This window comes from Scyliorhinus torazame, chromosome 18, assembly GCF_047496885.1.
Source record: "Scyliorhinus torazame isolate Kashiwa2021f chromosome 18, sScyTor2.1, whole genome shotgun sequence".
NCBI classification, from domain to species: Eukaryota; Metazoa; Chordata; class Chondrichthyes; order Carcharhiniformes; family Scyliorhinidae; genus Scyliorhinus; species Scyliorhinus torazame.
Window position 1 is genome coordinate 134683930 of NC_092724.1, and position 16787 is coordinate 134700716.

The 16787-nt window shown below is 43.4% G+C and overlaps 2 protein-coding genes across 4 annotated transcripts in view; both read right to left on the bottom strand.

Moving 5' to 3' along the window:
* The window catches only part of abca5 (ATP-binding cassette, sub-family A (ABC1), member 5), a 186891-nt gene extending 178340 nt beyond the window's left edge, over nt 1-8551 (bottom strand). For both annotated transcript variants that reach the window (XM_072483424.1, XM_072483422.1), the window contains exons 1-2: nt 8388-8551; nt 7013-7102 (exon numbers count right to left, since the gene is read on the bottom strand). In XM_072483424.1, coding sequence (XP_072339525.1) covers nt 7013-7102; nt 8388-8501 — 204 coding nt within the window. In that variant the 5' untranslated portion in view covers nt 8502-8551. The remainder of the gene's footprint in view (nt 1-7012; nt 7103-8387) is intronic.
* A 1582-nt stretch (nt 8552-10133) lies between these two features.
* The window catches only part of kif19 (kinesin family member 19), a 285358-nt gene continuing 278704 nt past the window's right edge, over nt 10134-16787 (bottom strand). For both annotated transcript variants that reach the window (XM_072483431.1, XM_072483432.1), the window contains one exon: nt 10134-16488. In XM_072483431.1, coding sequence (XP_072339532.1) covers nt 16337-16488 — 152 coding nt within the window. In that variant the 3' untranslated portion in view covers nt 10134-16336. The remainder of the gene's footprint in view (nt 16489-16787) is intronic.

The window sequence follows — 16787 nt, forward strand, 5'->3', positions numbered from 1 at the left end:
CAGTGTCTGCGTGGGTTTCCTCCGGGTGCTCCGGTTTCCTCCCACAGTCCAAAGATGTGCAGGTTAGGTGGATTGGCCATGCTAAATTGTCCTTTGTCCAAAATTGCCCATAGTGTTGGGTGGGGTTGCTGGATTATGGGGATAGGGTGGAGGTGTGGGCTTGGTTAGGGTGCTCTTTCAAAGAGCCGATGCAGACTCGATGGGCCGAATGGCCTCCTTCCGCACTGTAAATTATATGAAAAAGCTTGTGGTATTAAAACTGCACAGGCAATTTGCACATCCGTCTCCTCGGAGGCTGAAAAATGTATTAAAGGATGCAAGGGTAAGGGATGACGACTATACTAAACTGATAGAACAGGTTAGTGACCGCTGTGAAGTTTGTAGGAACTACAGAAGGACACCAGCACGACTGATAGTAACCCTACCTTTGGCCAGGGATTTTAACAACATTGTGGCCATGGACCTTAAGATCTGGGATAAAGCAAATACTATATTTATTTTGCATTTTGTACATTTAGCAACCAGATTTAGTCAATCAACGGTTGTACAAAATAAAGAAAAGAGAGTAATTCTGGATCAAATCATGGAAAAATGGATAGGGACAGGAATGGGTCCACCGGCAAAATTCTTTACGGACAATGGGGGAGAATTTGCAAATGATGAGTTTAGGGATATGTGTGAAAACATGAATATCAGAGTTATGAATGCGGCTGCAGAAAGCCCATTTAGTAATGGTGTCTGTGAAAGAAATCATGCTGTCATCGATGACATGCTTCAAAAAACTTTGGCAGATCGACCAAATTGCAGGTTAAATTCAACTTTAGCATGGGCAGTACATGCAAAGAATTCATTGCAGATGGTTGGGGGCTATAGTCCTTATCAATTAGTGTTTGGTAGAAATCCTAAAATTCCGTCCATTTTGGATGTCCAGCCTCCAGCTTGGGAGGGGACTACAATTAGCTCTGATTTTGCTGAACATTTAAAGGCATTACATAACAGTAGAAAAGCTTTTTTGGAAGCAGAAGTCTCTGAAAGAATTCACAGAGCTTTAAGACATAACGTACCGCCATCAGATGCCGTTTCTCAGCAAGGAGGCATGGTAGCATTGTGGATAGCACAATTGCTTCACAGCTCCAGGGTCCCAGGTTCGATTCCGGCTTGGGTCACTGTCCGTGCGGAGTCTGCACATCCTCCCCGTGTCTGCGTGGGTTTCCTCCGGGTGCTCCGGTTTCCTCCCACAGTCCAAAGATGTGCAGGTTAGGTGGATTGGCCATGATAAATTGCCCTTAGTGTCCAAAATTGCCCTTAGTGTTGGATGGGGTTACTGGGTTATGGGGATAGGGTGGAGGTGTTGACCTTGGGTGGGGTGCTCTTTCCAAGAGCCGGTGCAGACTCGATGGGCCGAATGGCCTCCTTCTGCACTGTAAATTCTATGTAATATCTATGTATACTATAAGAGAGACAATTCTAATGAATGGAAAGGCCCAGGGAAGATCGTAGGCATAGATGGCAAAACAATTATTTTGCAACATGGTAATCAAACTGTTAGGGTACATTCATCAAGGATAATGGGTACAGATTACAAATTTTCAAATTTACACAGAGCAGACAGACATGACGAGGAACCAGAGTCATCTGGTACGCATGTGTTACAGAACTATGAGGACCAATGAACTGATATAGACAGGGTTTCTGTGGAGGAACACAACACTTCTGATGAATTAGAACAGGCCATTTTTCCGAAAGGGCAACTGCCAAAAGTTGGTACAAAAGTGACATACTTGCCTGAAAGGTCTAATCAATGGAAGGATGCAAATGTTATTAGTAGAGCAGGGAAGGCCACTGGAAAGTATAAACATTGGTTGAATGTACAGCATTCAGGGGGAGGAGTCAAGACAATGGATTGGGAAAACAAAGTTCAAAAATGGAGGGCACAGAAACGCAGTGCCAGTTCAGATAGTACATCGGATAGTGAACAGGTCCGCAGGAAAAGGTTGAGAGCTATTGAAAGGACATCCCACAGCAGAAGGGAAAGATCTAGCAGTACAGAACGAGATACCAGGCCGGGAGAGGGGACGTAGTTTATCAAGATCTCGGAACACGAGTAAGACTACGAATACTGATAGGAGTAGAAGCCCACATGCACGTGAGATTTTGGTGGCTTCAAATAAATTAGATGAAAAGGTTATCAAAGAAGCTAAACAGCAAGAATTGCATAGTTGGAGTGAATTTGGGGTATACACGGAAGTACCGGATAGGGGACAAAGAGCTCTATCCCACAGATGGATTTGCACGGAAAAGGTTCTTCCGGCTGGAACTTACAAGGTAAAGGCCAGGCTTGTGGCAAGCGGATTTGAAGAAAACCTAGAGGATTAGGATTTAAGGGTAGATTCACCTACGGCAGGAAAGGTTATTTTAAAGATCTTCTTGGCTCTATTAGCCACAAAGTCATGGGAATGCAAATCTATAGATATAAAAGCTGCCTTTTTGCAGGGGCATCAGCTCCAGAGAGACATTTTCTCTGTCCTCCTAAAGAAGCAGCTAACACAGAAGGGGTACTCTGGAAGTTGAACAAATGTGTATATGGATTAAATGATGCATCTAGAGTCTGGTATTTTTCGATAAGGTCAGTTTTGTTAAAGTTAGGCTGTTGCCAGTTGAAAGCAGATCCTGCAATGTTTTACTGGCACTACAAAGGAAATATTTCTGGCATTTTTATGATGCATGTCGATAATTTTCTGTGGGGTGGGACTAGTGATTTTGAAGCTATGGTAATCTCTGGTTTGAGGAAAGAATTCCAGGCTTCCGGTGCATTTAAATATATTGGACTGGAAATTGGACAAAGTTAAGGGCAACTTTACGTCAGCAATCTTATTTGGAAAGCATCAACCCAATAGCAATTAGTTGTGGCCGAGTTTCACAAAAAGATGCAATGGTTTCAAAGATAGAAAAAGAGCAACTGCGAAGTTTAATTGGGCAACTGAACTGGTTAGGTAGACAGACTAGACCGGACGTGAGTTTTGATGTCTTAGGGTTGAGTACAAAAATGAATGATTCCAAAGTGGAAGACATAATAAGAGCAAATAAAGCATTGGCCAAACTAAAAATGCAGGAGTGTGTTTTGAAGTTCCCGGTTTTAGGTGACCGTAGGCACTTGAAACTCATAGTTTATAGTGATGCGTCCTACGCAAATTTATGTAATGGGGTTTCAAGCGCAGGAGGTTTTATAATTTTCCTTTTGGGGAACAATGGTAAATGTTGCCCGCTTGTGTGGGAAACAAAGAAAACAAAGAGAGTGGAAAAAGCACTTTGGCTGCTGAGACGTTAAGCCTTGTAGAGGCGGTGGATATGGCCTTTTATATAAGTATGATATTGACAGAAATTTTGGGATTAGGGGATTTGGGTAATATACCTCTTGACTGTCACATTGACAATAAATCCCTGTGGGAAAATGTGCACTCCACAAAAAGTGTCAATGAAAAGAGGTTACGGATAGACATCGCAAGTTTGAAGCAGATGTTGGACAGAGGGGAAATAACAAAAATTAAATGGGTCGACAGGAGCTATCAACTATCAGACTGTTTTACGAAAAGAGGGGCAAGTTCACAGAAACTTTTGGATATTGTTAATGAAGGGCGCTTGTTTCTGTGACTGTTTTTTTTCTTTCTCGCCAAACAAAAAAAAAGGGGGAAAATCGTGTGTGTTTTTGAGTTTCTTGAAATTTTGTTTTCACCTAATTATTATTTTTTTTCTCCAAGGAAGGGGAGACTGTTAAGTAATGGGTTAAGAGACATTGCAATTAGTTGTCTCATTTATGTTAAGTATCCATTAATTGACACTGATATGTAAAGGGGCTTCAGGTGGCCTCTGTCAGGTGATGTATAATTAGAGTTTTGTGCAAAGGCTGTTGGAATGAAATAAATGTGTTTCTGAAAAAGGAACGGAACTTTAGACTCTTCATATCACAGCAACTAAAACATCTAACATGTGACACCGAGACAACACTGCATGGGTGGCGACTGCAGTGGAGAGTCTGGTACACAATGTCGGCACCATAAGTGAAGGTGTCCAAGGCGTCGCGTAGTCGGTGATGGCCATAGCCGAGGGTCTCGGCAGAATGTCCAATTTACAGGGGGATGTCACCCAGTACCAGGCCGACCTATTTGAGGTTCTGGTGGACATATCCTGCTCTCAGATGGGAATGGCCGAGGCACTGCGGAGCCTGTCCCAGTCACAGGTGGCCATGATTGAGTCACTACAGAGCATAGCCCAGTTACTGAAGAGCATTGCTGAGGGCGTCGACACTATGGTGCAGACCATGGGGAACCGCCAGGGCTGGCAGAGCCAGATGATGCAGGGGCATCTGGGGTTGAATCTGCTGTGAACCCCAGGGCCCTATGGACACCAATCGGGGGGAGGGGGCACTGGGTGCCAAGCAGGACCCGTCCCATGGACTGGGGATAGCAGCCACCAGCTCCCTCAAGTTCCACCCCTCTGATGATTCCACGTCTCGAGGTCAGCACAAGGGACAGGGTGGCATGGCTGTGAATGTGCTGCCGACAAGTGAGCTGGGGCCCTCTGTCCCCAGAGGACGCCCACCAGGGATATCGAAGGCCATGGGACGAGGTAAGCAGCTGGCAACCTCCACCCCAGCTGTGAACCCTGGGGAAACACCAAGGTGTAGTGGTAGAACTAGGAGGGCCAAGCACGTTGAGCATCACCTAGGCCACCGGAGGAGGGAGGGTAAAGGGGTGGTGGTTGGGGGTGTGGGGAGCAGCACAAACAGGAGTGGGATTTGTACAACACACTAAACACCTTTTCGCACAACCATTATGATGCCGCTGTCACTTCCTTCCATAATGTTGGCTGACTCCCCGGACCCTTTACCCACCTCTCCAGCACCCCCCCGCCCCCCATGGTGCTCACCCACCCTCCGGCCATCGTCATGTGCCCGGAGCTGTGTACCATCCCCTGGGTGTTCAGATGTTACGTGCGTGATGTTGCCTCCCGCAGTGTTCAACCAGTGTGCAGCCACCAGGGTGTGATTGGGGTGCCAGGCAATAACTCCCAATTGCTGCATGACCACCCACCAATGCAAATCAACTTGGTATGTGTGAATTGCTTCTTAACCACAATTGCCAATTCCCTATAGCAATAGCCTTCAGCCAGAGGCCTCAGCAGTCGGTGAGGGTTATGGGTGGTCGTTAGGGCAGACGGGCAGGGACTGGGGTTGCCCCCAGAATGGGTACACACGATCCAGGAGTTGGCATGGTGGTGCTGCGAGCGGTTGCCCCCCCAGTGCACCCCTCACCGCGGCTCACCCCTGCGGAGGGTCCCCACTCCCAGCCGAGGGTCTCCTACCTCTCACCAAGCATTGTGGTAGCAAGCCCAGCACCCCGGGCTCTTTGCCTGTGAGCAAACATGGCTACTCACCTCCTCAGCTCCCCACAGAAGCCCTTCCGCTAGATTCCCGTTTTTCAAAAGGAGTACTAATCGGCGCCAGCGTGAGCACTTGCTGGGGAAGTCGCTGAATGACGGCTGTTGGATATGGGGTCACTCCCGGTAAATGTATGGAAATGGGGCTTAAGTAGTGATAGTCGGTTTCTCGTTACGGAGAGATCCCGATTTTGTCTATGGGAGCAGGTCAGTTGCATCGCAAACTGTTTGGCGCCTGCCGCAAGTCAGATTTTTGGCCTCTCCTGCTATTCACCGGCCTCATTACGCTTGAGCAAGAGTGCAACGAGGGTAGAGAATCACGCCCAGTGAACACAGATTTAATGTAAATGACAAAGGAACCAGAGGTCAGCTGAGGGGATAGGAATTAGACTGAGTTACGATGATCTGGAAATCACTGCATGAAAGAGTAGTGGAAGTAGATTTAATTATAACTTTCAAAAAGGAATTGGACAAGAACTTTAACACATTTTTCAAAACCAACCTCCTTGATCAAATTGTCTCCTTTTGTGTTTGGTGTAAGTTTTTGTTTGATAACACATCTGTGAAGTCACTTTGACCTTTTTCAGATTATTGGAAAATGTCAGAAGCAATTTCTGGTTTAAGCATCACATCAGGACATTTTAGGGATACCATCATAGTACATCACCCATTGAATACAAAATATGACAGACCACTTCATTTTCAAAATTGTAGTGTAATCCATAGTCCGATTACTACTGGCAATCCCTGTCCACACAGCAGCTACAGTGTGTTGGCACAGTTGGCATGTTAAGATACAAGGAGCAAGAAGTATAGAGCAGTGATGAGGAGTAATGGAGCATAGGCAGCAATCCAGAGAGGCAGGGAGTGTAGGCTGGGTCGTAGACTGGAGCCAGCCACTCAGTGGGGTCAAACAAGATAGGACCTCAGATACGCAGAAAATGTCAGATCACAATCCACTAATAAACTGAAATCACCTCAAACCACGATTGAATTTACTACTTTAATTATGCTTTCATTTATGATTACACTTCATCGTCGGAATCGCCCACGGGAATGCAGGCCAACACCTGCACAATAACAACATTCTTTCGATCCTTAACTGCCTTTCCTACGCCGCCCCCCCCCCCCCCCCCCCAAAAATCTTTTGGATTGAATACTCTTTTTTCACTGCATTCCTGTAACAATTTATTCTAGTACTTAATATGCAAAAGAAAATGGGGTTACGGAGAGGGAAACCGGGGATATATCTGATTCAAGATTTTGATTCTTACGAGACATTACTAGAGCACCAGTTGCAAATCTAGATGACGGGAACTCGCCAGCCTGACAACCGCAAGCTCTGCAAACATGCAAAAACATGACTTTTGTTTTAAAGAAAAAGCATTTCACCATTCGCACAGTCCCAGACGGACAGTATCCTCCAGGGTGAGCATTTTACATGTGGTTTCACACAACTTCAACGCGTTCAAATGCCACCCAAAAAAAAAAACATGGGAACGACTTTGAGACGAACGATCAGCTGATGGGGAACACATTCAAATATAAGAGGCGAATAATAAGTAATGCCACTCACCTGTAAAGTCTGATCTTTGTTCCGCTTTTTGATGAGGAAATTTCTGTATAGAAGTGCTTTGGTTTGCTGCCAAATTGCGGCATCTTTTCTCTGCAGCCCTCCCATTATTTTAACAGTTGAAAAACAGAAAAAAAACCCGTAACCAATAAACAAAACCTTTCCGGAACAATTTGATATTTAATTTCTGGCTAACAGCACAGGGACACACCCCACTAAATTTAAAATTTGGAACAAAGTAGTCGAAGACAACAGCAAAGCTACTCTACAGGAGGTGTTGGTTTAAGACGAATCAGCAGGTTTCGTCCCAAAATTCTCACTCACATCGACATTAGCTTGAAAATTACAACCAGGGTTATTTATTAAATATTGTTTTGCTATACCCAAAGAGAGCGGCTAAACCCGAGGAGAGCAAACACTATGTATTCCAAAGATTCTGGAGCACATTGACAGTCTAAACCTGTTTTAAAAGTCCTGCAATCCAAATATTGACATTTTAAAAAAAAATCAGATGTAAATAAATATATCAGCGGGCATGGGTATAAGGAACCTCAGAAATAAGTGATGGGGGGGGGGTGGATTCAATAAGGAAATATGAATAAATGAAATTATTGATTGGGCTGCCAGCCCGGATTGAGGGGGATTGAGGTGAGGATCCCTCACACTCTGACAGCCAGGAAGGAGGGGGTTTTGAGGTGAGGATCCCTCACACTCTGACAGCCCGGAGGGAGGGGGAGGGGGGGGGCGGCTTGAGGTGAGGATCCCTCACACTCTGACAGCCCGGAGGAGGGGGGGGGGGATTGAGGTGAGGATCCCTCACACTCTGACAGCCCGGAGGGAAGGAGATTTGAGATGAGGATCCCTCACACTGTGACAGCCCGGAGGGAGGGGGGAGGCGGCTTGAGGTGAGGATCCCTCACACTCTGACAGCCCGGAGGGGGGAGGGGGGGGGGCTTGAGGTGAGGATCCCTCACACTCTGACAGCCCGGAGGAGGGGGGGATTGAGGTGAGGATCCCTCACACTCTGACAGCCCGGAGGAGGGGGGGGGGGGGGGGGTTGAGGTGAGGATCCCTCACACTCTGACAGCCCGGAGGGAGGGGGAGGGGGAGGGGCGGCTTGAGGTGAGGATCCCTCACACTGACAGCCCGGAGGGGGGGGGGGGGGGGGGGCCTTGAGGTGAGGATCCCTCACACTCTGACAGCCCTGAGGGAGGGGATTTGAGGTGAGGATCCCTCACACTGACAGCCCTGAGGGAGGGGATTTGAGGTGAGGATCCCTCACACTGACAGCCCGGAGGGAGGGAGGTTGAGGTGAGGATCCCTCGCACTCTGACAGCCCGGATTGAGGGGGTGATGTTTATCACTGTCGAGCCCCCACCCCTTTCCTCAGGAGCTCCAGCAAAAACGCGTCCGCCGGATGATCCGCGACCTTCGGCAGTATTCGGTTAAAACCGGACAGAAAGACACAAAGAGGTGACGAGCTCGGCCTCATCTCCCGCAGCCGGAGCCCCTCAGATATCTTCCCTCCTCCTTCCCCTGACTCGGTGTCCGGGCAGCAGCAGCAGCACAAGAGGTGCCGCCTCCTTCTCCACCGCCGCCGCCGGCAGCCCACGGCGTCCCCTAGTGGCGCCTGAATCCCTCTGCCCGTGTCAGCCCAGCCCGGGCCACTGAGACAAACCACTACCTCGTCACCCCACAGCCTCTCTGAACATTTGCAGTATCTCCAGGCACGTTGCTGCTGCACGTCCCATGAGAACTAAATACATTTCACAAAATAAAATGTGATTGTGGTGGGAGATTGCAAGCTTAAAAACGAGAAAATTTACAGTGTAATTTTATTAGCCAGCCCCTAATTGTGGAGGGATATTGTGCACTTTGAATTAATATATTAATTTCACTCTCATGTTCCATAGAGTCAAAATAATACTGAATGAAGTACAATCTTTGGTCTCTGTCTTTCCGGATTAATTTAATTGGTCACATTTCTTCACCCTACGGGAAATTAAAGTACGCTGAGCAATCAGACTTTCAAAATTGACAATACTTTATTCATTTTTGAATCATTTTCAAAAAGTACAAATAAAATTGTGCACATTCTGTACTGTATCAGATACAGAAAATAAATACGCCAAGGTTAAAAAAAATCAACACTTCAATATATACTTAACTGCAAGGTATTTTTCCTGTGTATTCACAGTGAGTGGGGCTGCAATATATATTTTTTCTCAGATCATCGGTCTGATGCAGGATTCTGTAGGTGGTTGGTCAAGAGATGGTTTAACTAGAATGAATCTATTACCATATACATTGTAAATTTATCCATCTACTCAGGATAATATATGGGCAAGCAATTTTTAGTACACAGAACCGTAGACTGCAGAAGAATATGCATCCTATTCGGAAATTGCCAAGAAATCTAGTGTACAATACAAACATGAGATTAGGGATGATAAACATTCTTAACTTTCCCCTAGCAAGTTCTCTATCAAAAAATAAAAATCCAAATGGTTGGAAAACTAAAATCAATGGCATTCAATCTCAAACAAAAGGGTGAAAAATGTATGATTATCAATAGTGTTAAAGTTAGGCAGGGAATGGGACATTCGTAAAGTTTCAGATCCCTAATTATGTTATTGTCCCTTTCCCTTTAACCTAGAGATCATTAAGAGGTACCGCTCCCGGAAATATTTAGAAAAAAATCCATAATGCTTTAAAAGGAAGCAAGAGATTGTATTCCAGAAGGTTATATCATATCTGCTCTTCGGGGGTATGTGTTAACCTCTGCCACAACAGCTAGGGAGGGTGAGTGAAAGGCTCTCAGTGCAAGCACAGCAGTCTTTCTGCCATTTACTCATTCCACTGCATAACTTTACTGAATTCAGAAAACTGCTCCATATTCAGACATCTCTTTTTATAATTCAAGAACTGAATAACCAAGCAATTGTCAGACATTCATAGGGAACTGCAGAAATGGGTTGAAAGGGGTGGTTTTTTTAAAGTACTCTCAATGATTAATCTTTCCTAACCAGCATCAGTATATTTTTGACTTGAATTGTTGCAGCACATTTTGAACACATTGGTGTCCACCCCGCCTACCCCCCCCCCCCCCCGCCCCCTCCTCCCATGAACTACTTACCCCATTCCTCTGCTCACTACGCATATCCCTTAAAATTCCCCTTTTCCAGGCAACTATCTAACACAAGTGGAATTTTAGGTTGAGAATGGTTAGCCATGATGTGAAGATGCTGGTGTTGAACTGGGGTGGGCACAGTAAGAAGTCTTACAACACAAAGTTAAAGTCCAACAGGTTTATTTGGAATCACTGGTTTTCAGAGCGCAGCTCCTTCATCGGTGAGTGATCTAACTCAAATTCAATTTTAAGTTGAGAATGGTTAGTGAGGACATCTGACTTTTGCCCATAATATAACAAAGCGTCCAATGATTACAAAATGAGAGACTAGATTTTTCCTTAATTACATGCAATCATTTTTGTATAAGAATTAGCTTTTTAATATTAAAATTAAATTTTTTATTTTGTGGTGGCAAGAGGAAATAAAGGGTTACTTAAACCCCCAAAATAAATAATTAATATATCTGAGGGCGCTAAGTTTGATAGTATTCCTCTTACACTAGAAAAAAAAAAGAATACTTGAAATTAATTAGTCATATTATGCTGCAAAATTAAAGTTGGAAAAGATCTGTGACTGCCAGAAATCAAAAATAGAAAATACTGGAAATACAGTATTTGTCTGTGGAAGAGGGTTTCCATTTAAAAGCTATACATATCTTTATTGCTTCCTTGTAATAGGAAATAGTATCTTTGTATTCAACTTTCTGACCCCTTTTATTCAAAGCTGTAGGTAAGGTTTCTTGGAGTTTCCAGTTCAGATGGTGTTTACACCTGAAAAGTTCACTCATCATTTGTCTTCACAGATCTCCATATTATCAGTATTTTCAAATATATTTGAAATGAAATGAAATGAAAATCGCTTATTGTCACAAGTAGGCTTCAAATGAAGTTACTGTGAAAAACATCTAGTCGCCGCATCTAACTCCGAAATTACACTGTATCAAACACCCATGATCCAACAGTGATTCCACAGGAAACTCATACGCTATTAAAGTACAGGTACTTCTACATCAGAAAATATGAATTTCATTGTACAAAATTTTCAAAAGATAACCTTAGAAAAAAATGACTTTATCCATAACTTAAGTAACAAAATTCTTGACAATGTTCCTAATTGTACCACATTAAGTAATTTTTAAGCACTGTATATTCATGGAGGACAAATCTCCAAGGCAAATATGAAACAGACAAAGGAATAATAAACAGAAGTAGTTCTTTACCATATGCACTGCTGTAAATTAAATATCCACAGGCACTCAATCTGTCCCAGGGCATCTTAACATATCCTCTTGTATTGCCAACAATGCTACTTCATAGTGGCGATTAGATATTACAAAATATGTAAATGTTTATTACGAATTGCAGACAATTGTGTATTAAGTTGTTCCAATATTTATGTGATCAAAGATTGATTGTCAGAAAATCGCTCCAGCTCCTGCACTATTAACTCAACCATGATGGATTGATTGGATAGTTCCTTCAGAGTGCTGGTAATTTGTCATCAGGAATCAATAAAAAGGAATATTAAAGCTCATGGGCATTGCCCAAGTCATATCAGAAAAAAATGAACTATCAGCTATTAATGATTAGAAAGTACAGAATCCCTACAGTGCAGGAGGCCATTCAGGCCATCGAGTTTGCACCAACCCTCTGAAAGAGCACCCTCCCCGGAACCCCAAGTAACCTATGGACACTATCGGGCAATTTAGCCCATCGACCTAACCTGCACATCTTTGGACAGTGGGAGGAAACCGGAGCACCTGAAGGAAATCCACGCAGACACGGGGAGAATATGCAAACTCCACACAGACAAGTGACCCAAGGTCAGAATCAAACCCGGGTCCTTGGGGCTGTGAGGCAGCAGTGCTAACCACTGTGTCACCATGTCATCCCACGGTATAATTAACATACTAGTCATAATTATTAAAACAGATCTTTAGCCATGAAAAAGGCACCCATTCGATAAGCTAAATATTACAGCATTATACATTCCATCTAGTAATACAAATATGCTATATTCTAAAAGTTAACTCACTCAGGAGGTTTTTCTAGGAGAGTGCTTGTTGCTCACTTACACCCATTTTGTTGCTAATTCAAAATGAAATTGAGCTACAGTGAAAATCCTTTGTTTAGAATTGTAAAAAAACAATCATGGCAAGTATCTTAAGAAACAAATAAAACACAGGAACACGTTGGGCTAGAAACAATTTGTACTGTAGTCTGCAAGCTCAGAGAGAGTAATTGAGCCCCGAACCCTGCCTTCTGATAGTGTCCATAACTTGGAAAAAACAGCATTGACCTATATGCCAACCATATAAGATGAATAAGAAATCCAAATGCGGCGAACTCCATTTCCAATTACTAATTAAAATCGATGGATACAGTAGAGGGCATGTGATTTCAATACTCGTATGCACACGGTGTATGCAGAGGTACTTTAACCTTTTTGTCCATTAGTTGGTTAAAATAGCAATGCAAAAAGGTTTGTAAGTGTTTTTGATTATTCTGAGTGCTTTACGTCCTTGGTTACTAAATGGTAATGGACACTTGTTACGTAAATACACATCTGCAAAGTACATTTATTGTGGGAGTGTATGCAGAGCATTTCCCACAAAAATTGAGACATGTGGTTAAAATGATCAGTGGCTAGTCCACAGAGTCTGACACTGCCATAGACACTGATTTAATAATAAAATATATAATATTCACTACTATACAATATCCAAACATGCAAATTTAGTATATATAGAACAGTGGCATTGGCTCTGGGAGTATTATTCACATTGTTTCATGTTAATGTTCCAACTATTCAGAACAACTGAATTTTGCCTTGTTGAAACAATACCCACAGGAGGCATGCAGTGACATGTTGAAACAGTTTCTCATGGAACTAAGGATGAAGCTTCGACTTGTGAGTTGGTGCAACAATGTCCAAAAAGCATGTAATAGTTTTGTAAGATTTCCTGACATGTCAAATATGGAGAATATTATATTTTTACTAAACATAAAAGGAATGATGGATTATAAAAATATTTTGCTTACAGATTGAATTGGTTGCAGAAAAAACCTTCCCTGGACGTTTTGCTGTGGTATTTTGGTTCCATCGCTCAGCGAGGAACAATTAAAAATAGAACAAATCCAAGGATCCAGATGGCTCAACACCCTACTTCAAACTTAAAAGTTACAGTAGGGTGAAGGGGGTGTGGGGGGGGGGGGGGGGGGGGCAAGGTGAGGTGGTTTCACACTCAACTCCTTGCTTCATTGACTAAGTTGAATGTCTGCTAGGCTACTGATTGGATAGAATGCAGATGTACAGCTTCCCATCCAGCTTCCCGTACCAGCCTCCCCGAACAGGCGCCGGAATGTGGAGACTAGGGGCTTTTCACAGTAACTTCATTTGCAGCCTACTTGTGACAATAAGCGATTTTCATTTCATTTCATCACCTTCTCAAGCAATATTAACAATGTCTTGCCTAATTCTGTGACCCCAACTGTTCCCCACCCCCCCCCCAGGAAATTGATGCTTTGTACGAATGATCATGTATTTTTGAAACAGAGCCTCCATTTCCAGCCCTCTCATGTTGGGTTACACCGCACTAGTGTTTAAGACACAATCTCAGTCCTGGACAGGTTATTTATTGACAGTGGATTTTAGAGTAATTCATCAAGAAGAGGGCCAGTTTTACTTGTCTTATTTCCATGCGGCTTAAAATCAGATGATTTACTTTCGTAAGGCAAAGGAGTCCTTCAATTGCTGGTGGTTGCACTGATATATAATCAAAACGGTAAAACGAATTGAAATCTGAGTACATGGAGCGTTTCAAACTTTCAATCCAAATGTCATATCTCTTTGTGGACCTAGATTGGTTGGACCTCAAAAATGGAAAACAGTAGAGATTAATTGTGAGGTTGATGCCAACATATTAAAGTATGAATGTAAGATTTTACGCTATTTAAATATTACAGTTTCAGTGTGGAATGATTTTGCTGTTTACATTTTAATGCTTGTTTCTATTCATTCAGCTTGAAAGTTACTTTGGTTTCACTGCTTAGTGAAAACAAAGGAAAATTCAAGTGCAGGGATCCAAGTTGCTCAAGTAGACCAACAACTTAGTCCAAACATAAAGGTTATGAGTTTGAGTGTTTTACGCCTACTTTCAAATCCTAATTTGGTAAGTCAATGTCCCCACAGGCTGTTGATTGAGGCAAAAAACTGATGTATAAAAAGACCATAGTCCAATTCAGGCCACATAACTGTACTTTCCTGTGAAACTATTAGAGAGTAATGTACCAGTACCTTGTGTAATCTTATGACAATGGCCATCCCATCCCTGCCACCTCAAACAATTGATTCTTCAGGACTTCAGGACAATAGATTACAAGGGGACAATATGGGCAGCACGGATAGCACTGTGGCTTCACAGTGCCAGGGTCCCAGGTTCGATTCCCCGCTGGGTCACTGTCTGTGCGGAGTCTGCACGTTCTCCCCGTGTCTGCGTGGGTTTCCTCCGGGTGCTCCGGTTTCCTCCCACAGTCCAAAGACGTGCAGGTTGGGTGGATTGGCCATGATAAATTGCCCTTAGTGACCAAAAAGGTTAGGAGGGGTTATTGGGTTGCGGGGATAGGGTGGAAGTGAGAGCTTAAGTGGGTCGGTGCAGACTCGATGGGCCGAATGGCCTCCTTCTGCACTGTATGTTCTATGTTAATAATGCCTGGACAACCAAAATTGACAGATCAGCTTCTCTGATCTCTGCTGTCAAATCTGGGTCTGGATAATTGACAGTATTAGTAGCTTGTAGCAAACTGACTTTTTTTTCAACATAAGGGAAAGATATGAATTAATTACCTATTTACAAGTTTTATTTACACATCCTACTGTCACTGTAAGGTTCATTAGCCCTGGAGTATGTAGAGTGTGTCAATGGGCTTGAAAGCGCAATAGTTTCTTATGGGGGGTCATGAGAGACCATTGGAATTGGGTGACCATGGGGTGGGTGGAGAAGCAGTTTGGAATAGGTGTCATTGGGGGCTATGGGTGGGTGGAAGGGCAAAGCTTGGCATGAGGACATGAGGTGGCTTGGGGGTAGGTGGGGGCATGAGGTGCCATGGATGTGGCATGGGCAGTATTTAGAGTAGGAGGTGGTGTGAGGGCTGGAGGGCCTTGGTGTTTCTATGTTAACTGGGACAAAGTCCCATTGCACCGAGGTGGGTCTTTTAAACATGCTGCCTCCAAATCTTTCCTGGGTTGGCTGGACCAACTCCAGCCCACACCCGCTCTCCCCAGTGGGCACCTTTATGGCGAGGTGGGTGGGCCGAGCTAGGAACTTTCCAAACTCCCACTACCTGCCTCAGGGATGAAATCTCAGACCAACATTTGAGGTTGATGAGCTTTCATCAGAACTGATGACGATGAAAGGTCATCGATCCGAAGATTAACTCGGTTTCTCTCTACACAGATGCTGCCTGGCCAAAGTATTTGCAGTATTTTTTGTTATTTTAATGAATTTATCTTTTGGTCTAAGACACAATAACCTCTTGAATCTACTTGAAGTCGGATCTGAGTGCTAGTTCTCTAGCTAAATGGAACAAGGTTCAGGCATCAATTGGGCACTTGTTTAAAAAAGGAACATTCACAAAGTCACAGACTCTAGTTTAAAAAAATGAAACATTTGGTTAACTTCTGTATATTATAATGCCAATGTATTTCTTGACTACATTGATTATTTCAAAGAATGAAGAATGCTTTAGCAGTTTGATTCCTTTAGGTGGATGTTGCAGTCCATAATTGCGGACTAATGTTGCACTAATGCCAATGGAGAAAAATCTGTGTCCATTAATTGTAGCAATTGGCAGCAAGTTCTTTTTCTAGGTCAAGGCTAAATGTTGTACAGCTTGGGGTTCCTTTACTTATTTTGAATAAAAACAAAACACAGAACAGTCCCTTTTCTTAAAATATATATGAAACAAAAGTGTGTTGATCCGTTGATTTACATACTTAAAAGATACATTAACAGAATATGTGATCTCATTTTTGCGATACCACCTATGGTTTTGTCTCATTTTCTCTTCTGCTTTGTAGACAGTACATCTTATCCAACCAGTGAAGACTGCATTTGTTCCCCTTTCCTCCAGATGAAACCACAATGTCTTGCGAGTTTTCAATACAGGCAACGTACAAAGTTTTGTCTGTCACTGAATTAGTGTTTCCTAGCTCTGACCTCATTCTTTCCATTTGTCACTGTGTAATTAAAATGTGGCAGAGGGTTACGGTTCAGAGATTTCTTGAAGTTTCCAGGCTGATTGAGCATAGAGATTGAGCTAGTCACATCTGATGTCACAGCCGTCGGACCTATATTTGAAAACAAAATGCTCTGTAAGTATTTATTTCAATTACAGATCATTTGAACACCAATACAGTCGGCTTCCTCTCCCCAACAAACACTCTACCGACACCAAGAAGAAAACAAACTTCAAACCATCGACACCCTTTTCACTGTCAGCTTGCTCAGTTGAGAGCGCTCCTGTTTCGGAGTCCGAGCATTGTGGACTCACATCCAACTTTCTTTTTGAAAATATTTCTCTTCAGGTTTTTAATATGTTAACATTTTAAGTGTACAACACAACAAAGCAAAAACAACAAAGACCCCA